Source organism: Oryctolagus cuniculus, chromosome 1 (assembly GCF_051225735.1).
Source record: "Oryctolagus cuniculus isolate XC-2025 breed Fujian yellow rabbit chromosome 1, ASM5122573v1, whole genome shotgun sequence".
NCBI classification, from domain to species: Eukaryota; Metazoa; Chordata; class Mammalia; order Lagomorpha; family Leporidae; genus Oryctolagus; species Oryctolagus cuniculus.
Window position 1 is genome coordinate 63,847,232 of NC_142867.1, and position 27,661 is coordinate 63,874,892.

General features: G+C 48.3%; 1 protein-coding gene across 5 annotated transcripts in view; it reads right to left on the reverse strand.

The window, feature by feature from the left end:
- Positions 1-27,661, reverse strand: part of CLPB (ClpB family mitochondrial disaggregase) — a 140,694-nt gene that overhangs the window by 102,857 nt on the left and 10,176 nt on the right. For all 5 annotated transcript variants that reach the window (XM_002708715.6, XM_008264387.5, XM_089330372.1 and 2 more), the window contains exon 3: positions 8,799-8,885. In XM_002708715.6, coding sequence (XP_002708761.3) covers positions 8,799-8,885 — 87 coding nt within the window. The remainder of the gene's footprint in view (positions 1-8,798; positions 8,886-27,661) is intronic.

Consider the following 27,661-nt stretch of genomic DNA (forward strand, 5'->3'; position numbering starts at 1 on the left):
GTGTTTTTAGATTTCTCAGAATTACCCTGCACATAGTGGGGCATCAAGAAACCTTCAGTGAGCTGACTGGACTCCTGATCTCGCATCCACTGGCCCATCCCACGGCCTTGCTCCCTGCCCCTTCCCTCCACAGGCAGTACAGTTCAATAGAAAGACCAAGGGTTTGGGGTCCACAGCACACAAAGAAAGACCCGAAAACCTCTCCTGCAAACAGTAATCTGGTGGGGTCAGTATGTTTCTTAAAGATAGGGTTTAATGTCCCATTCCCTTGGTAAGGTAGAGGGAAAATAAGCAAATGCTAAAAATAAATGACTGATGTGAGAGGGAATTAAATGTTTTTTTAGCCAAGGATGGCAGCATTTTAAAATGAACAAAGCCCAGGTACCACATCCAGGAAGGCCTTGGCAAATGCGTGTTATCCACTCATTAGCTCAGTTCCTCAGGGACCCCAGCCAAGCAGGGAAGGCAGTGCCGGGAACCAGTCCTTCCGGTGCTGATGAAATGCACTCCGGGAGAAAAGGCAGGGGGAGGGAGGGAGGGAGACTCTGGTGGGGAATTTCAAACAGTTCTGCCAGCATTTTGTGCTCGGTCTCATAGTTCTCACCTGCACTGAGGCAGGGCAACCAGCAGGCCCCAGTGGACTCCAAACTCAATCCCCTGCACTGCCGTCCTCTCCCAGCACTCTGGGTTCCTTAAGCACCACAAGAGCCTCAGGAGCTGGCTCCTGCAGGGCAGTCTAGGGGTGTGGTATAGCAGAGGCAAACACCCAGTCCCCCAACTTTCTCCCTGCTAGAATGAAGAGCCACACACTTTGTGACTTTAGGTAAGCCCACTATACGGGTGTATCACTTGTAGAGCAGGTTTATGACTGCTCATCAGTAACTACACTTCAGGACACCACTGAGGGGTGTGAATTCACACATCTTCACCCTCTACCAGCAATCAAAACACACAGCGCGCTAATAGGAGACACTGCAACACGTGACCATTGACACTACAGACATCAACGCTCAGTACGCCCCCGGCCACAGTTAATGACAATTAGAGAGGGATGACAGCTTTTAAAAGAATTTTTGGAAAAGTCAGTTATTGTTTAACTAACTGTACACATAGTTAAGTCATCCTTTTAACATGCATACTTTGATGAGTTTTACTAATCGTCTATAGTTATTAACTACCACCATCATCAAGATATTGAACGATTCCATTACCTACAAACTCCTTCACATCCTCCTCCCACTCTCAAACTCTTACAACCGTTGACCAGATCTCTTTCCACAGCACTGCCTTTTCTGGAAAGTCACATAAATGGAATTGGATAGCAGGCAGCATTCTGTGTTTGGCTTATAACGTAATGCCTTTGAGACTTGCCCATGCTGGCACATGTATTAGTAATTCCATTGCATGGACATACCACAGTTTGTGCATTTATCAGCTGAAGGACCTTCAGGTTGTTTCCAAATTTTGATGAATATGAATAAAGCAGCTACAATATATGAAGATAGGACTTCTGTGCAGATGCATGTTTCATTTCCCTTGAAAAAATACCTAGGAGTTGGCACTGCTGGGTTGTACGGGAAATGCATACTTTACCTCTATAAGAAACTGCCCACACCAGTTCAAGACCCGGCTGCTCCACTTCCAATCCAGCTCTCTGCTATGGCCTGGGAAAGCAGTAGAAGATGGCCCAAGTGCTTGGGCCCCTGCACCCATGTTGGAGACTCAGAAGAAGCTCCTGGCTCCTGGCTTTGGATCAGCGCGGCTCTGACAGTTGCAGCCAATTGGGGAGCGAACCAGCAGATTGAAGACCTCTCTCTCTCCTTTGCTTTCTAACTCTTTCAAATAAATAAATAAATCTTTAAAAAAAAAATCTGCCCTTTTTTTCCCAATTAATTTATTTAATTTAAATGGCAGAATTTTAGAGAGGCAGAGACAGAGAGAGAGGTTGTCCATCTGCTGGTTCACTCCTCAAATGGCCACAATGGCTGGAGTTGAACCAATCTGAAGCTAAGAGCCAAGAGCTTTCTCTAGATCTCCTATGTGGGTGCAGGGGCTCAAGCACTTGGGCCATCTTCTACTCCTTTCCTAGGTCATAGCAGAGAGCTGGATCGGAAGTAGAGCAGCCAGGACTTGAACCGGTGCCCATACGGAATGCCGGCATTGCAAGCATTGCTACACCACAGTGCCGTCCCCCAAAGCGTTTCCCGATGTGGCTATACCACTATATATTCCTATCAACAGTGTATGACAGGAATTGTTCTGCATCCTTGCTGGGACTTGGTATTGCCAATTTTGTTAAATTGTAGCTAAGACAGTTGGCGTGTGATAGTATTTCATTATGATTTTAATTTGTATTTCTCTAATGACTAACAATGCTGAGTATATTTTCACACGGTTATTGCCACCCATCTCCTCTTTGATGAAATGTCTGCTCAAATTTTTTGCCCATTTAAAAAAAGGGGGGGGGTGACTGATGCAGTGGTTAAGATGCTGCTTGGCATGCCCACATCCCATTTCAAAGTGCCAGGGATCAAGTCCTGGCTCTGTTTCTGGTTCCAGCTTCCTGCTAATGCACACCCTGAGAGGCAGCAAGTGATGGCTCAAGTGCACGGGTCCCTGCCACCCATGTGAAACCAGATTAAGTTCTGGGCCCCTGGATTTCACCTGGCTCAGCCCTGCTGCTGCAGGCAACTGGGGAGTGAACCAGCAGATGGGAAATCTCTCTGTCTCACTGCCTTTCAAACAAACAAAAACTGGAGATAAATACAAATGAAGACATTTGGCCTTGTGGTTGGGATGCCCACTTTCCATTTCAGAGTACCTGGGTTTGAGTTTCAGCTTTGGGTCTGGATCCCAGCTTCCTGCTAACATAAACTTTGGGAGGCAGCAGGTGATAGCTCAAACACTTGGGTCCCCATGTGGGAAACCTGGATAGAGTTCTGGGCTCCTGGCTTCATCCTGGCCTAGCCCTGGCTTTTGCAAGCATTTGGAAGATCTCTCTTGCAAGTATCTGGAAGATTTAGAGGATGGAAGATCTTTCTCTCTCTGTACCTTTCAAGTAACAATGAAAAAAAAAACATTTTTTAAGTTAAAAAGAAAAAAAATTTATTTATTTATTTAGTTTTACTATTGATTTCTAAGAGTTCTTTGTATGTTCTAGATACAGTTTCCTTTCCAGATGTGTTGTGGTAGCTTCTGTTTTGAGGAATTAGAAATTATAGAGATCTATATCACATTTTTCTTTCAAACTATTATCTCCTGTACATCTACGGTGACGAAGAGAAAAGGACAAACTTTCAATTCACAAATACCTTAGTACCACTGGACAGGGGGTCACGCCATGCTTGGTGACTTAGGAGGCTATTATTTTTCCCATTACAAACATCCAATCAAAGTCAGAGCTTTAAGGAAAGCTACATCTGGAGAAATGACTGTCCTCTGCCAGCTTTCGGCCCCCCAGGCTCTGCACCTCCCAAAGCCCTGCTGTGGTCCACCAGGCTCCTGGAATGGTCAACAGCCGTCACACTCCATTGCTGGCCATTGTCCCCTGGGGAAGGTAGGAGGCTCCCAACCCATCCCTCAGTAAAAGAGCAAATAGTGAGGCCTGTGGCTGCTTGGACATCAAAGTTGAGCAAACAGGCCTGGCAGGCCCTGTCTCTCCGCCTACACATCCTGCAAACGCCATCTGAAGGGGCTTCCCCGAAAGGGGTCATGACTTGTGGCTTGTCATAGCACACATCAAAGTTTGCACCACACACGAACTGGGTGCATGGGTTCAAATCAAGTTGCCTAAGAACGGATACCCAGCCATTGTGTCCAGTTTTAATCCTGTGTTTTCCCAAGTAATTAAGCCTTCTTGCTTATGAACTTGTGACTAAGTAAAGCATCACTGAGAGGTTGTAACATCAAAGTGCCTTCCACCGTCTGTCCATGTTTGATAAAATTGGATTTCTTTTCCTTCTTAAAGAAAAGCTAATTGAATTTAGGTGAAGACTGGGTATATTTGCACGAGCTAGTGAGAGCTATGCTAAGTCACAGTGATCATCCTGGGACCCCATGGCTTAGTCTTTAGCTAGGCTGGGTCAAAGTGCAACACAGAACGAGGCACCCAGACTCGGGCTACACAAGCGCCTTCTTATGGCATGAGGCTTACAGAGGGCTCACTGTGGGGAAGGAGGGGGGATCCTGGTGACTGCCGCTTGAGTCAACACTGTACCCAAGCTGTTACTAGGGCTGGCAAAAGGACTGTCCAAGTAGAACGTTGGTAAATCTTGGACAGATTGGCAAGAGAAGACAATGGCCACATTACTCAAGTCCTTGATGTCAGCAGTCCAAGTAAGTGCCTCAAGGCAAAGGCTGCGACTTCCTCTCTGAGTCCCCCACAGCCCAGCACAACAGGACCTGACAGAGTACTTTGAGAAAATGTTTGCTGGACACATTAAAGAAAATGACACTATAACGGGATGTAATAACACAGCTCCTTCCTCTCTCTTAAACAACCGAAAGTCTCCCCCATTTTTGCCTTGTCAAAATTTCCACTGAAATTAATCCTCAATTTCACTAATTACCTAACTTACAACGAGTACAGACAGCATAGACTCATGTGTGTAAAATTATACACATATATGTACGTATTTATACAATGATCAACCTCTTGATAGAGGGAAGTCAGGTGGCTGCTACTTTCTTCTCTATATCACTTTTATAAAAATAGTAAAACTATTTTCAGAAAAGAAGAGTCTCTGGTTCAATCCTGATACAATTATCTTTTCTTTTTACCAATAAGCTTTCTGATCTTGATCTGGTTTTAACTCTCCTGTGTATGCTTGTATTTGTATTTTAAGTCCTACTCAAATCCTTTTTGGAATTAAGAGGTAATAAATGATAAATTAAGTTCCTATACTTTTTTTTTTAATTTAACACTATAGCACTTTAGAACTATTTCCTATTCAAAACTAAGACAGACAATAAATACTGTAATACAGAAATACCAGTTCACAAGAAGGTAAACTTTTGAAGAACAGAGATTATCACACTTTACATCGCTAACTTCTCACCCTAAACAGGCATGTGCGGGTGAAACAGCTGGGCTGCTCTTGGGATCCCCCTTGAGCCTACGGACTGCTGGCATTCCAAAGGTGGGAACACTTCTCTGCTCTTAGCCTTGAGTCCGGGTGCTACCCCCTTACCTTCCTTTTATCCAAAATCAATTCAAAGATGGTGGCATTTCAAGCCTGGCCAATCTGATTACAGAATATGAGAATAAGCACACTTATAACATGGAGAGACTTCCTGGCAGATTGTGCTGGTATGAACATGATCTTTCAAGACTATTCACACAGGCACTTACCAACGAGGCCCACTCACCCTGACCAATGTACTGCTAGGACACCTTTTTTACTACTTACACTTTTCTCTGCAGCATGTCTTACCTTCTAATAGTTTACTTCTGCACTACACTTATGCATTTATTTGACAGGCAGAGAGACTGAGGGACAGAGACAGAGAGAGCTCCCATCTGCTGGTTCACTCCCAAGTGCCCTTGACAGCCAGGACCAGGGCTGACGTCAGGAGCTAGGAACTCAATCCAGGTCTTCTGGGTAGGGTGGCAGAAACCTAACTACTTGAAACATCAGCATTGCCAACCAGGGTCTGTATTTTCAGGAAGCTGAAGCCAGCAGCCAGAGCTCAGCACTGAAGCCAGATATGCCAACGTAGGAAGTGGGGGTCTTCTATTTTCTGAAGATTTTTTAAAAAATTTATTTATGTATTTATTTATTTAAGAGAGAGACACACATCTCCCATTGGCTAGTTCACTCCTCAAATGCCTACAAAAGCTGGGGCTAGGCCAGGCCAAAGTCAGGGGCTATGAACTCAAGCCAGGCTTCCTACATGGGTAGCAGGGATTTAACTACTTGAGCCACCACTGGTGCCTCCCAAGGTGCTCATGAGGAAAAAGCTGGAATCGGGAATCGAGCCAGGACTCAGAATCAGTACTCACACCCAGGCACGTTGTGGGATGTGGACATCCCAAACAGCTTCTTAACTGCTGCACCTAATGCCTACCCCAGAAGTGGGTTCTTCAACAGCATCTTAAGCCGCAGACCAAACAGCGACCCCTTGAAACCACCAGTAGTAGAGAAATAATTATGTGGGCAGGGATCTTTCTTTATCACTGATATTATTTCAAGTACCTACAGTAGTACCTGTAAAAAGTAAGGACCAACAAATTTTTTGTAATATGAATAAATAAATCCAACCAGAGAATATATGCTATTTTTAATACAAATCTGTTGTCTCTTGATTCTAGAAGGAAGAGAATGGCACAAAATGGATACTTAAGAAACTAGTAATTAGTTCTAGGCACCAAAGCAAGTAAATACAAGCCAACACTCTCACTTTGCTCAACAAGCATCACTGATTTGCTAATGGCTCTGGATAAAGACAGAACAATCAGTTAAACCAACAACTCATTAGATTCAGAGAGAAGTGTCCCCAAAAGCACATTTATTAGCTATCTGACCACTAATTGACAGTAATCTTAAGAACGGTGCCTTCCTACTCAGTTTCAACCCTGAAAACACTACACACAGAAGGGCATATGCCTCCTTCCTCACCACTGCTGGCTAGTCCTTGCAGGTGGAAATGCTTGCCAGCTGGGCAGGGTGGAGGGTCAGCAGGAGTGGAATAAACACTTGTGTTCTGCTGTGCACAGAGGTCTAATGTGGGCATCAGGGAGTAACAACTCACCATTTATAACATGTAGTACATCCATTATCTTATTTGATTCTTGACAGAGTATGAGGAGAATTTACTCTACTGCAAGATTGAGTCCCCTCACCTGCTCTGCTTCAATAATGTCCTAGACACACTGCTCTGACGTCACGGATGTCACTTTATCACGCTTCTTTGCCTGCTTTTCTTTTCTACATTAGACTGCAAGCTTCCCAAGATCTCTGACTCTCTGAAGACTGGCACAGGCCTTGCTCAGAGTAGGTACTTACTAAATGTCTGGAGAAATAATGTTTGATGATGAAACAAACTGTCATGAAGTTCTGAATTTCAACTAAAGGTCAAAACCAGGTCTCTCAACTGCAGACTATTTATTTAAAAAGTAATTTATTAAAAAGTCAGTGCTTAGAGATAGCCAACAAGGAAACTGAGTGACTGAGAACAAGTTCATAATAAAGGAGCAGTGTATGGGGCCGGTGCTGTGGCGTAACCTTTGCCTGCAGTGCTGGTATCCCATTTGGGCATCGGTTTGAGACCCGGCTGCTCCACTTCCAATCCAGCTCTCTGCTATGGCCTGCGAAAGCAGTAGAAGATGGCTCAAGTCCTTGGGCTCCTGCACCCATGTGGGAGACCCGGAAGAAGCTCCTGGCTCCTGGCTTCAGATCGGCACAGCTCTGGCTATTGTGGTCAATTGGGGAGTGAACCAGTGGATGAAGACCTCTCTCTCTCTCTTTCTCTCTATCCCTCTCTCCCTCTTTCTCTCTCTGCCTTTCCTCCTCTATATAATTCTGATTTTCAAGTAAAATAAATAAATCTTTAAAAAAAAAAAGAGCGGTATAGACAGGCCTATCTCAAATACAGCTAAAACTCTTGGCCAGTCTGAGGCAGTACCACCCTGTGTTAGAAAATCCCCATTTCATTGCCCTTTTCTACATTTCTGACCCTTCCAAAGATGGCAAGTACTGGTGAACAAAAGCCTTGAAGAACTTCTTGAGAGGCCGGTGTTATGTCCCAGCAGGGTGAGCTGCTGCCTGCAATGCTGCCATCCCATATAGGTATCAGTTCAAGTCCCAGCTGCTTCCAATTCAGCTCCCTGCTAATGCACCTGGGAAAGCAGTCGAAGATGGCCCAAGAGCTTGCGCCTGCTGCCCTGTACATGGGAGACCTGAATGGACTTCAGGTTCCTGATTTCAGTCTGGCCCAGCCCTGGCCATTGCAGTCATTTGGGGGTGAGTGAACCAGGGGGATGGAAGATCTCTATATTTCTCCTTCTCTCTCTGCAACTCTACCTTTCAATCAAGTAAAATAAATCTAAAAAAAAAAAGAGCTCCTTGAAGTAAAAAATCAAAATTGATACCTCCAACTACCAATGCAGACTCCAGGACGGAAATTGGCATGGACTGTGATGGAAAGGCAGCACTAGTGCTAGGCTGGAATCTGACATCAGGAGCAGCAGGGAGACACTGCACAAAACACCAACTCTGCAGGCAGTCAGGCCACGTTTTGAGTCCTGTCCATGTGACTTTAGACAAATCACTTTACCTCTTTGGGCTTCAGTTTTCTCAGCTGCACAATGAGCATCATAATAGCTTTATATACTTGGGGTAGTTGTGAGAATGATAGATAACTGTAGAAACAAAGTGTGATCTTCACACAATAGCTCCAACCCCAAGGGAATGGGGCAGGGGGTAGGCCAATGGCACACTATTCCTCTCACAGGGGACAGTGACTGCAGACTTCCCAACATACACAGACGTGGACAATGAGAACATAACTCACGCAAGTGCACTCCATCACTGATAACAGGCTCTCAAACGTGTGGGTGCTCCAGTAATGCAAACAACGTGTCTAAGGTCGCAAAGTCAGTGGATGATGGCGCTGGGATCCAAAGCCTCCCCCTCCACATCTATAGCAGTCCAGTGTACCAGGTGCAGGCAAGTACCTTAGACTGAATCCATTTCCCTGCCTCTAGAGAAGACAGCAGGGGACAGCAAGGGTGGGGACATTCAGGAACATCATGTGCAGAGATCTGGCTGAGAGGGTCCTGGGTCGAAGGAGAGGCTCACCTGTCGTTTCGGTTGATGGCAGCCACCATGAGTGCTGTCCAGCCCAGTTTGTGCCTTGCATTGACATCTGCGCCTTCTGACAATAGCCTAAAAAAACAGAGGAATATTTTAAGTGCATGGCTTGCCCCGGACGTAAGAGCAGAAATAACCACAGAAGAAATGACAGTCAATGAACAGGGAGGCGGGGTGAGTCAGGAGAGAGGCCTTTAAGAACTAAATGCCAATCCCTGCCCCTGTGGTCTCTTCACCAACCCAAGGCTTCTCTTACCTCTCTCTTTCTTCCCTTAAATGAGAGGGAAGCCTCTTGAGCTGAGAGCCTCTTGAGAACAGAATGTACCGCCCCTATCCTCCCTCCCCTGGCTCTCTGCTGCTCCCAGGCTGTGTGGTACAATTATGGCTGTGGCCTCCTGAGAAGCCTTCTTGGACCCACCCACTTCACACATCACTCTTGGCTCCTTAATTGCCCAATACTCAGCAAAGAATGCCTAAAACTGGGTCTTATCTATATCTAGGCAGTTCCCAGTATACAAAAGGATTGCATCCTTCAAACTGATCTGTATCATAGCTGTTCGGAAATTCACAACCCTTCAACACAGGCAAAGATGGACCAAACAGTAGAAATGCTGTATCAGGTTCCTAGGAGAGCAGACATGAACCCTGCCTGAATCTATGTCAGTGCCCAGCACACAGGAGCTCAATAATCACTGAGTACATGAACGAACACAGAGTTCAGAGTCTACTACTCAAAGTGTCGATTCTGGGTCCCAGGAACCTTATGACGTGGGGGTGGGTAGAGGGGAAGGGGAGTAAACGGAACACTTCTACCGAGCATGTGTCCCAGGCAGGAACTGTACAGGCTACTTCCCATTACCTACGCCTTGCACAGTCTAAGGAGCTTTTTTCAGGGAGGGAGCAGCAGGCTCAGTGAAGTGACATGACTTTCTCAAGGCTGCACAGCTAGTTCAGGGCAATGTCGGGACTGCAAGTCGCGTCACTAACAACTCTGGAGCCCGATCCCTTCTCACCTCCCTTCCTAGACAGCCTGCCTCTGAGTAGTGTGAAAGGCCAAGGCTAACCCGATGACAGCAAATCAATACACACGTGCCCAATCCTATGCTGGAAACCGGACTAGGTGAGAAGACATGCCACTGTAGGGCAGCAAATGAATTAGCAATGGGGCTTGGGCCAGCACAAAGACTGCTGTGACTACAGAGACCACTGTGCCAGGAAAGGGGAGGCAAGTCAGGAGTGTGATTCACCAAGCTCCAGGGTCTCTCCTGGAAATGGCAGGGGGGGCCCGGGGATTGGGAAGGTCTATTCTCTGGTGGGGTCTAGCCCTAAACGGGCAATGCGCAGAGAGCCCAAAGGTGTGGCTTTGACTCCTAACATGATTCCTGTGCCTCGATCTGCAGTCAGCACTCCCCTGCACCATGCCCAACAAGCTGGCGGGCTGCCAAGCAAGCAGGTAACTCAGGCTTGGGATGGTGCTGAGAAACATCACGTGGTCGTCTGCCCACTCTGCCAGGATGTCCGTGTGCCTTTTACAATGCCGGGGCAGTGAACGGCACAGGCCAGCAAGCACAGAAACTACACTTTCACGACTGTTGTGAACCGGGACCAGAGGTGCACAAAGAAACCTAACTCAGTGAGGGTGTGATGATAAAAGGGTTAGCTGGACCAAAGAGGGCAGTGTTCCAGGCAGAGGGACTGGCCCCTTCCCTAGAGGAGGCAGTCTCTCTCCCTGTCTGTAACTCCACTTGTCAAATAAAAACAAAACCAAAAACAAAAACCACCTCAGTGGAAAGGGCTGACAGATGCCTGGCATTCCTGCACTGCCAGTGCACTGCTTTCTCAAGACAGACATCAACAATCCTCCCAGCTGCTCTTCCTGGAGGAGCCTTTGAAAGAGCCCCAGAATCCTCCTGCCCTGTCAGGACATGAAACTTGAGGGCGCATGTCAGGAGAGGGGCAGGGGAAATCCTCAGCTCTGACCTTGAGTCTGGAGGATTCCTTTCAGTGGAAGTCCAGGGTCTCTTACTATTTAAACCTCTGGTATGCAGAAACAATTTTCCATGGCCAAGAATGGTGACAGGCCTAAGAACCCTGGGCGTGGATTTTCCGTGACACAGAAATCTTTCGCACAACACCTCCCTCCCAATTTACAAAAGTTCCGTTGTCCACCCCCTACCTCACCCCGTAGCAGGCAGTGTGGAGGACTGACCCCAACCACAGTTCTGATGGGATGGTCTTGCAGTTCTGACCCACACTGTAGAAAAGGCTAGAAAATCAGGACGGGTTGAAGAAACTCAAAAAAGTTTCGGAGGGAAAGACTTGACCGGGGTCAGGCAAGGCAAAATGAGGAGGCCACAGGCAGACTCTCTGGGTGACAGTTCATAGCAGTGACAGCTGTGGAGGCACACGGGGTCTACTCAGGGCTTCATGACAATCCAGCAGGCCAGGGCAGTAGGCATAAACCTTTTTGCAGCTGTGAATTCTTGTGAGAAAATGACACAGGAACACACATACACATAGGTTTTTTTAAAAACATGTAATGTCCAGGAGCTCACTAACCCTATGAAATCAGTAACAGGTCCTGGGATAAAACTTCAGTGGAGGGGCTGGCGCCGTGGCTCACTTAGTTAATCCTCTGCCTGCGGCACCAGCATCCCATATGGGCGACGGTTCTAGTCCCGGTTGCTCCTCTTCCAGTCCTGTTCTCTGCTGTGGCCCGGGAAAGCAGTGGAGGATGGCCCAAGTGCTTGGGCCCTGCACCCGCATGGGAGACCAGGAGGAAGCACCTGGCTCCTGGCTTCAGATCGGTGCAGTGCTGGCCGTGGCGGCCATTTAGGGAGTGAACCAACAGAAGGAAGACCTTTCTCTCTGTCTCTCTCCCTGTCTGTAACTCCACTTGTCAAATAAAAACAAAAACAAAAACCACCTCAGTGGAAAGGGCTGACAGATGCCTGGCATTCCTGCAACTGCCAGTGCACTGCTGTCTCATGACAGACATCAACAATCCTCCCAGCTGCTCTTCCTGGAGGAGACTTTGAAAGAGCCCCAGAATCCTCCTTAACTCGGGCATCAGTCAGCCACTGTCAACTGACCGAAGCTAGCAATAGAAAGGAAACCTATTTTCTATTTCTTGGCCATTTACCAAAGACAGTGGGCTGTCATTCAAGGTTTTGGGGAAAAAAGAAATGATCAAATGCTTAAGTAGGCTACATCTGAAAGATGCAGAGTAGAAAATGGGGATGAGGAGACCTGGATACTTCACCGGAGTTTCCCTCTCTGGTCTCCCAGGATACCCACCTGGGAGGCCAACATCTCCCAGCCAGCAAAAGCAATGCTCTAAGAACCTCCTCTCCCATGTCCCTTTTGGACCTGTGCCTCGATCTATAGTCAGCACTCCCCTGCACCATGCCCATGTGAGCACTGCCCTGATGTAGGCTACGGGGGAACTTGATGTCAACTTACAGTGCCAGTGTCCTCTCCAAAACACCTGCTCTGCTCATCCTCCCACCAGCAGGAAAGGGTATTCCTGGGTACTCCCCCCTGCCAAAGCTTGGGAGCAGCCAGCTTCCTAATCACTGTCAATCTGATCGATACGAAGGGCATCAGAATACTGTTTTATCTTGGGACACTCGCCAACAATTTTGAGCTGCCTGCTGTATTTGTGTCTGCATTCTGGGGTTGTCTCTTCTGGATCTGCAGGATTTCTTTCTAAGAGAAGGGACTGCTGGCAATGGCAGTTTCTTTCAGCTTGCTGTCAGAGTCAGGAGTCCTGGGTTCTAATTCCAGCTCTGTCACCCACTTACAATACCCCAAGGAGGGCAAATCATCTCCCTTAGCTGCAGTCTCTCCACTAGCCCACTGAGGACCAGCTCCTGCCAGCTCTACAGGAGTTTTAGGGGAGCAGCAGTGAACATGAAGAAGAGGGCTCCCTCCAGGAGGTGAATCTTGGTGTCTCCATTGAGACAACAGTTTCTAAGCACATCTAGCTTCCTGATAATGTTGGTCTTTGTAGCCTCTTGGGACTGAGCAGTAACAGAAAACAGCAGCAGCCCTGAGTGTGGAGTCCACATCCTGGCCCTCCGGCTTCCTAGCTGTAATATGTGGCTCTCAACCCCTCCTGTCAAGGCAGCTCTAAGAATCTAGAGACACAACACATCTGTAAGGACTGGAGGCACCAAAGCTCGCTTCACTGCCACCAGAAGCAAACTCAACCACAAACGACTTTTCCTTTTGGAAACCTGGGTAGACACCTCTCTTGCTTCCCCAGCACAGAGCAGCCTCAAAGTTAGGATTTCACAAGCCAGGTCTCCACCATTTCATTTTGCCTTTTTTTTTTTTTTTTTTTTTTTGCAAGTGAATGCCCAGCAGGCAGTCATTTCAAAGTCCCAAGCCAGCTGCGGGGGAGAGGGGGTGGCGGGAGGGACTGCCTGCTGAGAGCGGCTGAAAGGGCCTCAGAGGACTAAGAAAGCCACCCTTGCTCTCTCCTGTGATTGTCACCAATGGACCAAATGGGCAAGTGAATTAATCTCTCTTAAAAAGAGCAATGCTTGTGACAGAGCACGGTGTCTCCGAAAAGGTTAGGATTCCATCATCCCTGAGATGATGAGTAGAATGTTTAATGCAGGCTGCCACTCAGGGCAGAGCAGCCTACATCTGGGGGCTGGGTACAGCGGGCTCCAATGGGCTCACTCCAGACCCCTGTAAGGCCCTTCCCTAAGGAACCAGCTCTCCTGGCTAGGGAGACAGTGGTGGGTGATTATTCACTGGGAATGACTCAGGGTACCTGACAGAAAGGGGAACCTGCAGGAAGTCAGGAGTTGAATCTCAGCTCTTGTACAACTCTTAGGCAATGCAGTGGGACAGGAAAGACCTTGGTGCAGAGCCACTTACTGGATGGGGAGCTGTGAATGAATGAGTGACTTAGTCTCTCTGAACTTCACCTTGGTTCCCTCTTTTATCTGATAGTTCCTGCTCTCTCAGCCTATTTCTGCATCTATTACAAAATGGAGAGGTCCCTAGCACTGAAAGTACATGTCACATAGGAGCACCAAGAGACACTAAGACAAAAATAAGTGAAACTACTCTGTATGCAATAAAGTATTGGACAAAGTGAAGAGCCGATGCTATTATTACTGCCACTTTCCAATTAGTGTTCACCCCATTTTAAAGACTAAGATGATGCAGGAAAGGTACACACAGTTACGTACTCAAATTCCCCTGTGGACAGATAAATAAACTGTGTAAAATCCTCAAGAGAGGAACAGTCAGGGGGACAAAGTCTGCTCCTAGCCACAGGGACCCAAGAGTCCAGCAGGTTGGAGACAGCAGGTAACTGACTGCTGGACTGGGCAGGGGAGGGGAGGCAGTCACACTGGCGTTTTCTGCTGTGGAGGCTGCCATACTGTTTGAAGCACTATCTTACTCGTGTAACAGTGATCATACTCATACTCTTTTTTAAAAGAAAAACTTTCTTAGAAAAAAAGAATCTTATACTTTCTTCCTAAAAGATGCCTTCCCTAAAATGGCCTTATGGCCACCACAACCCCTGGCTAACCTGTACCAATACAGTCATTACACTGCTCACGCCCAGGGCCTGCCGCAGCAGCAGCACAGAGGAGGGCTCGGGGTCTGAAGGAACGGACGTCTCCAGCACTCACCTGTGCGGATCTCTCACCCATGCTCTGTCTTGTGTTGGAAGTTACCCGGATCATAACTGTATGCCTGTCTTTCTCAAAGGACTCAGGTTCCTGGGTATGTACGGGACAGTGTGGATACCACCTCCTAATCTCAGGGCTGAGGACATTTGCAAACACAGACCTGGGGGCTGGAGGTCATGGATTCCAGTCACAGCTCTATCTGTAATTGGTTGTGCAACCTGGAAAAAATTGTCTCTGTGGGGCCTTACTTTTCTCTGCAGGAAAGCAAGAAACTGAATGAAATTATTTCTAGAGTCCCTACCAATTCTAAAGTCTTATGATTCTAAATATGTACAGCATCAAAATGAAAACTGACAGGTGGGTTCAGAGCACACAAGACACTTACTAGCAAGACTTGCAGAGAAAAGAACAGTCCTGGGGACTGCTGTCTGTTAGGAGGGAGGGGCAGGGGCCCGGGCAGGATGCAAGGGCAGTTCTGAGTTATTCCGGCCAACTCTGGGGATTCTCAAGGGAGCGAGGTAGAGCCTGACTTTTCTTCCTCTTTCTTTATGCCAATCAATATCAAGCGGCCACTGAACTTCAATCGTGCATTGTTCCAACTGATTTCCGGATCCTTCGCATGAACTGGCCCTCGCTGCAGCTGGGAGGAGCTGAAGGGCTGGGATCCCTGTCCCACCTGCATCAGAGGCTGGAAGCACTGAGCCGTGCAGACCCAATCATGATCCCTATCTGGGCAACAGGACCCTGGCTGGAGCCTCCAGAAGGCCCTGTTTACAGTAATAACAGCATGGGCTCAGTCTGTCTGAGCAAAGGCAAGGCGCCTGGGGCTAGAATCCCCAGGCGGCCTCCATCTGCCTTTATCTACCCAGTCAGGCAGGGAGGGGCAGGGCAGAGGGCAAAGGCTGCTCTCAGCCCCCAGGCCCCTGGACTTCAGGCTGAGTGCTGGTGCTCTAACTCCAGACACAAGCCCCTCCAGTCTTTGACACCCACTACTTGGACGAGGCATCACGTTCCTAGGCCTTCCTCTAGGTGGCTCTCCCATCCGGCACTGTCAAGCCTGGCTTACTCAAGGGAAGCAGCCAGCAGCGAAGGACAGGGACTGACAGGTAGACGGCACCAATAAAGACTGCAGGCACATTGTGCAACAAGCATTGCTTATTTCCCATCATAAACTTTTAAAATTTTTGAACTTTAAGAACCATCTGCAGAGATCAATCAGTCCTACCTTCCCTCTACACAGACACACAGGTTCAGAAAGCATCCTGCTTGGAAAAGACTGACCACACCCAAGCCTGCTTCTTGTCTCCTCTAGGCTGTGTGACCGCGGGCAGGTCATGCTAACCTCTGAACTTAAGTCACCTTACCTCATCAGCCCGCCAGATCTACCTCACACGGTGTGGAGACATCCAGAAGAAACATTGCACGTGAAAGCGCTCACAAGTTCCAAATGTTGGTTGCTATGATTACAAGTCGAGGCACTGAGTCACAACCGCAGTAAAGAGCTGCTGGACTAACTGGATAGAGCCCCCTTACAGAAAGTTGGTATACACCAAAGGTATAGTCTGTTTTTGTAACTAGTTTCAAAACAATTTTGTACTTGAAAGTAACTATAAAATATAAAAACTGTACAAAAGAACTTCATTTTGTCCTTCACTCCTGCTCTCTTTACATTTCACTTTGCTTTATGACTTCTAGTTTTGTCTGGTCCATGTGAGAATTTAACACATTATGCTCAGGGCTGGTGCTGTGGCATAGCGGGTAAAGCCACTGTCTGCAGTGCCGGCATCCTATACGGGTGCTGGTTCAAGTCCTGGCTGCTCCACTTGTGATCCAGCTCTCTGTTATGGCCTGCAAAAGCAGTAGAAGATGGCCCTAGTCCTTGACCCTCTGCACCCACATGGGAGACCCGAAAGAAGCTCCTGGCTCCTGGCTTTGGATTGGCGCAGCTCTGGCCGTTGTGGCCAATTGGGTAGTGAATCAGGGGATGGAAGACCTCTCTCTCTGCCTCTCCTTCTCTCTCTGTGTAATTCTCTCAAATTAATAAATAAATCTTTATAAAAATAACATTATGCCCCTTTCCCTCAAACACTTCAGCTTGTATTCCTCGTACAATGACATTCTCTTACAGAATCACTAACCACTGATGATCAAATTTAGAACATTTAACATCAATATGCTATTTTTATCTAATATATAACCCATATTCAAATTTCTTCAATTGTCCTAAAATCCTTTATAGCAACTTCTCCCACTGTGATCCAGATGCAAGCCAGAATCAGTAACAGAATCAACTCTTCACGTGTTTTCAGTTTTATCTAGAATAGTTCCTCAGCCTTTGATTTTCATATTTTTGTTTATGGAATATCCTTCAATTCAGTTAACAACTTCCTGAGGCATCGTGTCCTACTAGTCACCCATCAGTCCATAAAGTCTTCCTGAGGACTGGTTATGATCAGAGTCTTATAATGACGACAGTGATGATGCTGGCACCATGCGGCCCCTGAAAGTGTTGGATGGACAGTTACCTACATACACGGCAAAGAGCTGAGACACAGCAGGGAGGTGCCATGGGAGCATAGGTCACAGCAACAGAACCACAGGGGTGACTTCCTGGAGGCACAGCTATGCCAGAAAGGATGGGCAGAGTCCCCTAATGATCTCTTGGGCTCTGCCATGGCAAACTTCTCTACTTCTCTAAGCAGTATGTGCTGTGGCTCGACTAAATAAAACAGTATGACACCAGAAAAGGGAAGGGGGAGAGGGAGCCCAGGTACTCTCACTTGGGTACCTCTGCCTGGGTACGTACACATCCCAGAAGGGCAGCAGCTGCCTTGGTGAAAAGGAGGAAAGACCTGTCCCGGCAATGGAGGTACTGGAAAGGCCCATGGGCGCCACCTGCTGGCCCCATAGCCAAGACTCAGGGCTGCTTTAGAGAGTAGCTGGACAAGCTGGTTGGTGGTCAGGAAGCCTGTCACACTAGCAGTGAGACAGAGGTTACTCAAACCTCTCTTATTAGGTTGGCATTTGAGCCACCACTGCCACTGTCCAGAATTCCATGAGATTTTCAGTGAAGAGCAGACTGGAAAGCTGGCCTTAATACCTGATCCCCTGGGAGGGTCAGAGCAGGGTCTGGCCTTTGCTTACTCAACAACAGCTGTTGCAAGCCGGCCTCTGTGCTGGACACTGAGGGCACCCAGGTGGCTCAGACGTGGACCTTGCTCATAAAGTGCTCTCAGCTGAGCAGGTTTGGGGCCATGGGACAAGCAAGTACACACACAAGAGCATGGGTGCCCTGAGATGTCAGCACGGGATCAGTGAGCACAGCAGCACGCCTGGCTCTTCCTTTCTCACACTCCTCATGAATAATGGAGTTCAAGAGCTGGTAATTCTTGGGCCTCACACTCTGCAGCAGGCACCTGACATTTATGATCTCAGAGAACAAGCCCAAGCAAACGACTTGCTTAAGGCTCCAGGGCCAGTCAGTGGCAACTTCGGCCTGGAGCCCATTCTCTCCCTGTGGACCATGGCTGCCTTCAGGGCACACATCCCATCGTCCTCCCACATTTAGCACAGGTCAGCATACCACAGTTTAATAGGACTAACCAACTGACAGAAAATGATAAAGAGGGAAAAGCAAGAAGATTGTTTGAGGGGTGGAGAGACACTGTCATTACTTCTAGAAGCTTCTCTCTTCTCTTCTGGCTTTGGGATGAGAAAGCCTAACATGTCCCTTCTTCATGGAGGCTCCATACTACTGCCACCACTTACATATTCAAAAAGCAATACACTGCTTCACAGTGTCCTTGCCTTTAGATCAAAACAAGCTTAGCAAACAAACCCAATCAAAAGGTGACAGGGTGCAGGAAGCCCTGGTTCTCAGTAGGCGGGGCTGACTGCAAGCTCAGGCCACACTAACAGAAGTGTAAGATCCCTACCAAGAGGATGACCATCCTGTTCCTCACAGCAGTGGGCACCCACACTTCACGGCTGCTTCACAAGAACCTGAGTAGGCTAGGGAGAAGACTTGAGAAGCCATGTTTTATGCGACTTGGGGCTGTCTCCTGATATTAAAGGTCTGGAACAGGAACAGGCAGCTGTGCGGTCCTAGAGGACAGAGCTGGGATCAAATAAGGAAAGGGAACTAACCAGCAATGACAGCCCACCATGTGTCGGGTGCTATGCCGGCTGCTTGCTTGCTTTTTTAAAAGTATTTATTTATTTTATTTGAAAGGCAGAGTTACAGAAGGAGGGAGAGAGAGACGGAGGGAGGGGGAGAGAGAGATAGAGAGGGAGATCTTCCATTTACTGGTTCACTCCCCAAATGGCTACAACGGCCAGAGCTGGAAGCCAGAAACCAAGTTTCTTCTGGGTCTCCTACGTGGGTGCAGGGAGCACTTGGGCCATTTTCCGCTGCTTTCCCAGAAGCATTTGCAGGGAGCTGAATGGAAAGTGGAGCAGCAAGGAATTGAACCGGCACCCATATGGGATGCTGGTGCTACAGACAGCAGCTTAATCTACCACGCCACAGCTCCAGCGCCATGCCAGCTGCTTTCACACACACATTTCAGGATGTATCATGAGATAAAACAGTTTTCTACTAAATACAATGTGCTTTCCCTACAGAAAGTCTTTCCATAAAGTTCCTTAAATGCAAATAGTATCTATATCCAGGCCCAGATTGAAGGCCACCTTGTTTATGAAGCCCTAGCTTTTCACATGTACTAATTACAGTCCCTTGACCAGATAGCAATTTCCTTGAAAGACAGAGGTCTTCATGATAAATCTTTATTCTCTCCTCAGTGCCTACTGGGGCCCATTGCTGATAACGGGTCTTAGAAGATCCACAACCAAGGGTAAAAAGGTACTGCCATCAGCAAAGTCATCAGGGAGGTGCCCATCCAAACCGCCCAGAGCTACCACTGCACACTCACCAGCCTGGCTATACTGAAAAGCATCAGTGGTAACAAGAGCTGCTGAGAAACTGAGACCCTCTCAGCCTGCGCGGGGAGAGTGTGAGCTGGTGTAGGCGCTTTGGAAAGAGGTCTGGCAGCTCTTCAAAAGGGTAAACACAGAGTTACGGTATGGGGCAGCAATCCCACCACTGGGCATATGCCCAAGAGACAGGAAAACACAGTCACGTAACAATCTGTGCACAAATGTTCCCAGCAGCCTCATTCATAACAGCCGAAAAGCACAAACACAAACGTCAGCGCATCTATATGGGAACATCACTCAACCATAATGAAGGGTGAAGGACTGATGCCACACGGAGTGAACCTGGAACTCCTAAGTGACACAAGCCAGACACAAAAGCCACACTGCGGAGGATTCCATTCATGTAAGATGTCCAGAAACAGGTAAATGCAGAGACAGAATGGAGGTGAGCAGGTGCTAGGCCTGGGAGGAGAGGGGAATGGGGAAAGACTCTAATGGAACCAGGGGATTTCTGGAGGGTGACACAAATGTTCTGGAATGTAACAGATGCTGTTGCACAAACTTATGTACAAAATGCACTGAACTGTATACTTTAAAAGGGTGAAATGTTATGGTATGTGAATTCTATCTTAATTAGTGAATGAATGAATGTTTGTCCAATCAGAATCTATTCTTCAGGAGGCACAAGATGCCTTACATCCTGAGGTGCCCGAGAGGACTAGATGCTGACCTTCAGAGAAGCTACAGAGGGGGCCTGAACACTGGAGAGGAAATGAGGCTGACACAAAAGTGCCTGAGCTCCTGTCTGACCCAAGAAGGGGCTGTGACTGGACCGGCATCTGCCCTGGGAAGGATCTTGCCCTGCCTGCTGGACTCTGAACCCCTGGGAGCCCAGGGCCTCCCCCATTGTTTGTACTTTACAGCCTGCCCCTGCTCACAGTCCATCTGCAAAGGCTGCTCAAACACACAGACTTCCCAGGAGGCCTGGGTGCAATCCCCCTAGACAAAAGGGCATTGAGATGGAAGCCCCAGCCCAGCCTCAGAGAGGATTCTTATGCAGCCTTCCTGGGCCTCCCATCCACATGAATGAAGGACCCTGGAGCTAGCCGGCCTGCCCAGCTGCTGCCCGGGGCTGTCATTCCCTGCTGGGCAGCCTTTGGAGAATAAACAGGGCTTCAACCAACCAATCAATCAGTGGGTTGGACTCGCCTTCTGAGTGCCCACTCAGCCTTCTGGTAACCTGCCACGGTGGAGGCAAGAGAAGGAGGTGCCATCTACCTGGCTGTGAAAGGGAGAAATCTGGTCGAAGCAAGTGGAAAGAAAGGCAAGGAGGTGAATCATTAAAGAAGACACCACATGGCTCACTCTTCCAGGCCTGTGGATATTCTGATGGGCTAGTCCAAGTAGTGAGCTGCACTCAGAGAGGCACACACCTCAGCTTTGGCTACCACTCACTAGCCATGAGACCATGCCACGGGCAGGCGCTAACACTGTGCGGAAGAATAGAGGCAGTACATATACGGCATCTGGTACTCTGTCTCTGTTGAGGGGACAGTTACCAGCTACCATTAGTCAAAGTGACCTTTCTGGAAGAGCATGGGCTTGAGGTAGGCAGTGAGGCACCAATAGGATCTAGACAGACAGTAGGATGCACGGGCTCACAGGACAGAACGACTGAGTGTGTCTGGGAGAGTAAGAAGCCAAGTCTGGGCAAAATGGAGTTATTCCTGGGCTGGGGGGCGGGGAGCTTGGAAAGCCCACAGCCCATATAGGAGTGCCTGGGGTGGAGTCCTGGCTCAGCTTCTGAAGCTAACTTCCTGGGAATGCACACCCGGGGAGGTAGCACTTGGATCTCTGAGGGAGACCAGCCTGAATTCCCAGCTCCCAACTTTGGCCTGGCCTAGCCTCAGCTATTGGAGGCATTTAGGGAGTGAAACAGCAGAGGGAAGAGCTCTGTCTCTCTCCCTTTCAAATAAATAACAAAACAAACTGATCTTGTGCATTTCCAAGAAGCTAGGCAGAAAGGGCTCTCCATTTGGCTGGACAACATCTCCCTGAGCCTGGGCAAGACAGAAGACGGGGAGCTGGTGCGCCTCCCTCCTGCTTGGGGCCTGCAGCCTCCTAGCCTGTGCATGCAGGGGTGGGCCACTTCAGGCAGAAACGTGAAATGGGGCTATCCTACTTAGAGAGTTTTGCGAGGATGCAGTCACTGGTCTCCAAATGCCTGACACAAAAAAGGCAGTCACTATTAGTAATATTAATGTTACTAAAATACTCTACAACTGTTATTTTGTATAAGTAATACACTCAATATATACAAGAACTGTTATTAAAGTAACACGTTATAAATGTTACATAAAATTCTGAGTCTATGAGGGTCCTAAAAGCAGGTGGTAAAACCAAGCCCAGCAGACTAGTGTGAGGTTTGCTGTCCATCTGGACAGTAACTTACCTCCTGTGATCTGGCTGGGGAGCTCTGAGTGCTTACACTGAGAGCATAAGAAAGATTAAAGAGGTAAAAAGAGAATACACAGAAAATTCTTCCCATTCCCTTAATCAGTTTTGCTAACTGAAGTGGATCCTGTGCCATTAACAGTAGGTACTGAGTACTTTCTATGTGCTAGGCACAGCACTGAGGAGTCACCTGCACTTTCTCACTGAATCCTCACAGGAAGAGGGTAAGGTGTGGAGTTATCACTCCCACTTTGCAGACGAAGAACTTAAGTTTAGATTAGGCAGCTCTTCCAAGGTTACAGGCCTAGCAAATGGCACAGCCGGGATTCACACCTTGCTCTGTCAGACTCCAAAGTAGCTACCACTCTTGCAGTGACACAAAAGCCACTTGGGCAGATTCAATGACAGAATCACAAGAGAGGACCACCTGCTGCCTTAGGAGGACTTTGGGCCTAGCACCCTTGCACACAAGGAGGGAGAGTGAAGGATACAGAAGGGCCTCTGAGTTCAGAAGGGAGACTTTTTCTTTTTTTTTTTTTTTTAGATTTTATTTGAGAGGCAGAGTTACAGACAGAGGGAGAGAGGGACAGAGAGAAAGGTCTTCCATTGGCTGGTTCACAATGGCTAGAGCTGGACCAATCTGAAGCCAGGAGCCAGGAGCTTCTTCTGGGTCTCTCATGGGGGTGCAGAGGCCCAAGTGAAGTAGGCAGGCATACAGGGCCATTCTCCACTGCTTTCGCAGGCCATGGCAGGGAGCTGGATTGGAAGAGGAGCAGCCAGGACTTGAACCGGTGCCCATATGGGATGCTGGCACCACAGGCGGAGGCTTCGCTTACTATACCACAGTGCTGGCCCCAGAAGAGATTTTTTTGAGGCTTTTCAAACAGAACAGAGACAGGAAAGAATTGTGATGCAAGCAGCTGAGTGAATACTGTAAGCCCAATAATACGCTGGCTTGACTGCTTCCAATATTCTTGGATTTCTCAGTTCCTCAACTTCCAGGAAAATTTCTTGGGAAAAATATCTAATGGATCCCAGCCTTGCCAATGGCATTCACTTCAAGGCCAGGATTGACCTGGGGTTTCAGAGGGAAAGCGCATTTCGGCAACAGCAAAGGTGGTGGGGGAGATAGTCCTGGGCCCCCAGGGGCACTGCAACTTAGGGACCCACACTGCTTCAAGAGCTTGGATCATGCCAAGAAGATGTCTGGCATGTCTAGGCACTCAGCCTGGCTCCTGACGCTTCTCTGAGGCTGGGCTGGTGGCTTTCACACCAACTCCCCTAATCCAACTCAGCCACCGCTGCTACCAGAATCAAGGCAAAGCTCCTATGGGCTCTGTGCCCTGCAAGGTCTGCGGATCCCAGGCCCCTGGACCATCTCTGGCCGCAGCCCCTCCCTCATGCCTGCCCTGCTTCCTGCTCACCCCACAAGAGTTTAGTGAACATCAGCTCCCTCTTCCCAGCCTCTTCAGTTAGAAGCCCAAGCTTCCCCACTAGGGGAAGTGTCGCCCCCTCTGTGTGGCTCTTTTGCAGCAGCTGTCGCCGTTGCCACGGGGCAAGACTGTACATGTTTCTGACCAACGCTGACCTATCTACCACACACAGTAGGTGTTCTTTTTTGAATGAATGAATGATTGAACTACTTCATTTTTATTTTTACAGAGGCGGAGGGTCAGTCCTATTTGTAGATTAAGATTGTAGTAACTATGAAAGTTTGCTTAACTCTACCATTTACTCCCAATAACATTCAGTAAGCATTCACATGCTCAGTATAGACTGACACAGCAGGGTCTCCTGCCTTCCCACACTCACAGACGAGGGAGCAGATGGGCCCCCCATCCCTGAGGAGACTGCTCTCAAGAGCATGCACGGGGCACTGCTGGGAGTCCCAGGTACTCGGAAGTTCAGGGAAAACCACCTGATGATCCAACAGTGATGACTCAAAGTGTGAGTCCTTTTCCAGACAAATGCTCACCTGCCTGTGACTCTCACGAGGTCCTGGGAGGGTGGTCAGACGGGACCAAAGGCACGTCACAGCGAAGGCCACTGCGAAGTAGAGACTAGCTGAACCACAGCCAGGGAGCAGTGAGACCAACACTGTGGGCTCAGTCCCAGGGCCTCTGTTCCCCCAGGTCCAGCACAGTAGCCCCTGGCTGCTCTCTGCTTACAGGCTTGGCCAACCAGCGGACTCTGCTGGGCTTCAGAGCAAATGACCAGAGGCTTACACAACTCGCCTCCCTGGGAAGCTCAAGAAAAACCTCTATCTGACCTTCTACCACCAAGGAGCCGGCAAGCGGTGCCTCAGCAGATCCAGTGGAAGCAGCCAGGCTCCAGGCCACCATGGAGACCTTGCTCACCGCTGGTGAAGGTGAAGGTCAGTGCAGAGGAGCCCAGCCTTTCAGTGTGTGGCCTCCACCCTCCCAGAGGGATTCAGCTTCCTCTGCAGAGCTCCACGCTGGGAACAGTATTTAAAAGTTCTCAGTAGGAAGCCTATTAACAAAACCTGTAAATTAAGACTTAGGAAGGAAGGGTCAATGACTCATCAATTTGTCACAGAACCAGTTAGTAACCAAGTCAGAAGTGGAACCCAGATCTTCTGCTAAAACTCTTTCTGCGACAGGATGCAGCATTCAAAGAACCTGTGTGGGTTACACCCTAGCATTCGGAAAAACCAGAATGAGGACCTCAGGAAGCTCACACTGCAAGATCAAATTACAGGAGTGCCACCCTTGAGGCCTTGACCTTTGGTCTAGGATAAAACTTTCTTTCAATCTGCCGCCAGGCACAAGGACATTTAAATATTTACTGATCAAGAGGGCTGGGTGTTTTGGTTGCTCTAATGCCATCATTAATATCTTCCTATCCAGCCAAAATGATGTAACAATCGATAAACAGACAGCCTCTCTGAGGCCCCCAGACAGCCAAATGTATTTACCAGCCAGGGTTTTTGTTAATTAGATAAAACCCCTGGATCAATGTGCAGAACATTTACCTATGCTGTGGCTAAGCACATTCTGGACACCTCAGTCCTGGCACATGGACAGCAAGTGCCTCAAGCCTCAACCTGGGGCACCCAGGGACAAGAACCAAGTGCAGCCATCAATGCAAAGTTGGAATAAATATGTTTATCCCTCAACAAAGCTAACCCTTCCCTCTTTCCTAAACTGTAAACTAAACCACTTTTTCCAAAGCCATCTAATAAACCAGTTTGGGCTGGAAGAAAGGTCTTTATTTTCTAAAGCCATCAAAACAGGACATCAAAAGAACCTCCTGACAGTTGAGATTCTGTAGCGAGGCAACATGGGATGCAGAGTGGGGAGTCAGAAAGACACACATTCTACTGCTTAGCAGATATCCACACCTGACATCTATCGCTCAGCACGTTAAATTCCACGTTTAAAACTGAACTCAGAATCTTTCCACCCCCACCCAGTTTTCTCAGAAATCTACATCTCTGTGAACGGCAAAAGCATCTACACAGACGATCAAGCCAGGAAACTGAAATTCATTAATCCCTTCCTCTCCCTCATCAACGAAATCCAACTCTGTTCATTCATCCAACATCCACTTATTGGACACTTACCGTACACCAGGCGCTGTCACTAGGCACTGATACTGCAGTGACCATCACCAAGTCCTGTGCAGCCCACCTCCTCCCACTGTGTCTGATGACATGTGAGTCCAAGTGCCATCACCTGCCTGGATTGCTTCAGCTTTCAGTTACCCTGCACTCACCACAGTTCACACAACAGAACCGTCTTTCAAATGCTCAGGTCTCTATCACGTCACCTCATCTACCTGTCTCTTAGTCATTCTCTCACACAGTCTGTCATTGGCTTAAGTCTCCCATGGTAGGCAGGCGCCGCGGCTCACTTGGCTAATCCTCCGCCTGTGGCGCCAACACCCCAGGTTCTAGTCCCGGTCGGGGCACCGGATTCTGTTCCGGTTGCTCCTCTTCCAGTGGAACTCTCTGCTGTGGCCCGGGAAGGCAGTGGAAGATGGCCCAAGTGCTTGAGCCCTGCACCCGCATGGGAGACCAGGAAGCAGCACCTGGCTCCTGGCTTCGGATCGGCGCAGCGTTGGCCATAGCGGCCATTTGGGGGTGAACCAACGGAAGGAAGATCTTTCTCTCTCTCTAACTCTTCCTGTCAAAAAAAAAAAAAAAAAAAGTCTCCCATAGACTGAAACTGTTAACAGTGCCTACAGTGCACCCAGTGCAGTATAGTCCTTGCTTAACTATCCAACTCCATGTCACGTCACGTTCCCCCAGGGCCCACCAAAGCCTTACAATTCCTAGATTTCTCTACATCTTTCCTGGACTTGGGACTTCCACCTGCTGTTCCCTCTAGCTGAACTTTCTTCCACATTTCTCTTTTTCCTTTGGAGTTCACTTCCATTACTGATAGACACTTCTGTCTTCAACCCTCCCACAGCCAAGGGTGGGTTCCTGAGTGTCTTGTATTTTACTTTAAAAACATAAGTTAGGGGGGCCGGCACTGTGGCACAGTAGGTTAAGTCTCTGCCTGTGGCTCTGGAATCCCATGTGGGCACCAGTTTGAGTCTCGGCTGCTCCACTTCCAATCCAGCTCTCTGCTATGACGTGGGAAAGCAGTAGAAGATGGCCCAAATGCCTGGACCCTGCACCCATGTGGGAGATCCAGAAGAAGCTCCTAGCTTCAGATCAGCTCAGCTCCGGCTGTTGTGGCCATCTGAGGAGTGAACCAGCAGATGGAAGACCTTTCTCTCTCTCTCTCCTCTGTAACTCTACTTCTCAAATAAATAAATCTTTAAAAAAAAAAAAAAAAGACTTAGAAATAATTTACATACCACAAGTTCCAGCCATTTAAAAGTATACAATTTAATTGAGTGTTTTCAGAGTTGTGCAATCAGGACTACAATCTAACTGCAGAACGTTCTCACACAGCCTCCCCACCCCCACAAGCACTCTCCACACCCCCAGCTTTGCTGCCACCCCTGCCGCCTGGGCACCTACCTTCTGTCTCCACAGATTTGTCTGTTCTGGACAGTTCACACAAATGCAGACATTCTTGCTAAATATTAGGTAGCCACAGCTGGAATGTTTGTGTCACCCCATGCCCTAAACTTACGCTGAAACCTGAGCTGCACAGTGGTGTTATTTGGAGGTGAGCCTTTGGGAGGGAATCAAGTCCTGAAGGCAGCGCTCTCACAAATAGGGCCAGTGCCCTTAGGTAAGGTCCCAGAGCTCCCTCACGCCGGCTGCCACGTGAGGACACAGGGAAGATGGTCATCTATGAACCAAGTGGTGGGTCCCGTTTAGATAACACATGGCAAAACTTTAATCTAGACCTTCCAGTCCCCAAAAGAGTGAGATGTACTTTTCTGCTACTTAAAGCCACCTAATCTATGGTATTGTCACAGCAGCCCACATGGACTCGCAGGGGCCTTCGGTGGCTGGCTTCTTTCACTTAGCTGCGAAGTCTTAGTACAAGGCTTTCAAGGTTCATCACACTGCAAGGTCACCACTTGCTTCATTTGTGTTGATGGGTGACACTCTGATGCACGGTTGTCATCACACTGCGATTTACCCATTCACCAGTTAACAGACTCTGAGCTTGTTTCTGCTTTTGGCCATGCTGCACAATGCTTCTGGGAGCATTCACGTACACTAACGTACAGGTTTCCATTTCTCTGGAGCGTATTTCTAGAGCACGCTTGCTGGGTCACATGGTAGCTCTGTGTTTAACATTTTGAGGGACTGCCAAACTATTTTCCAAAATGGCTACACCATTTCGCATCCCTACCAGCAACGTAAAAGGGCTCTAA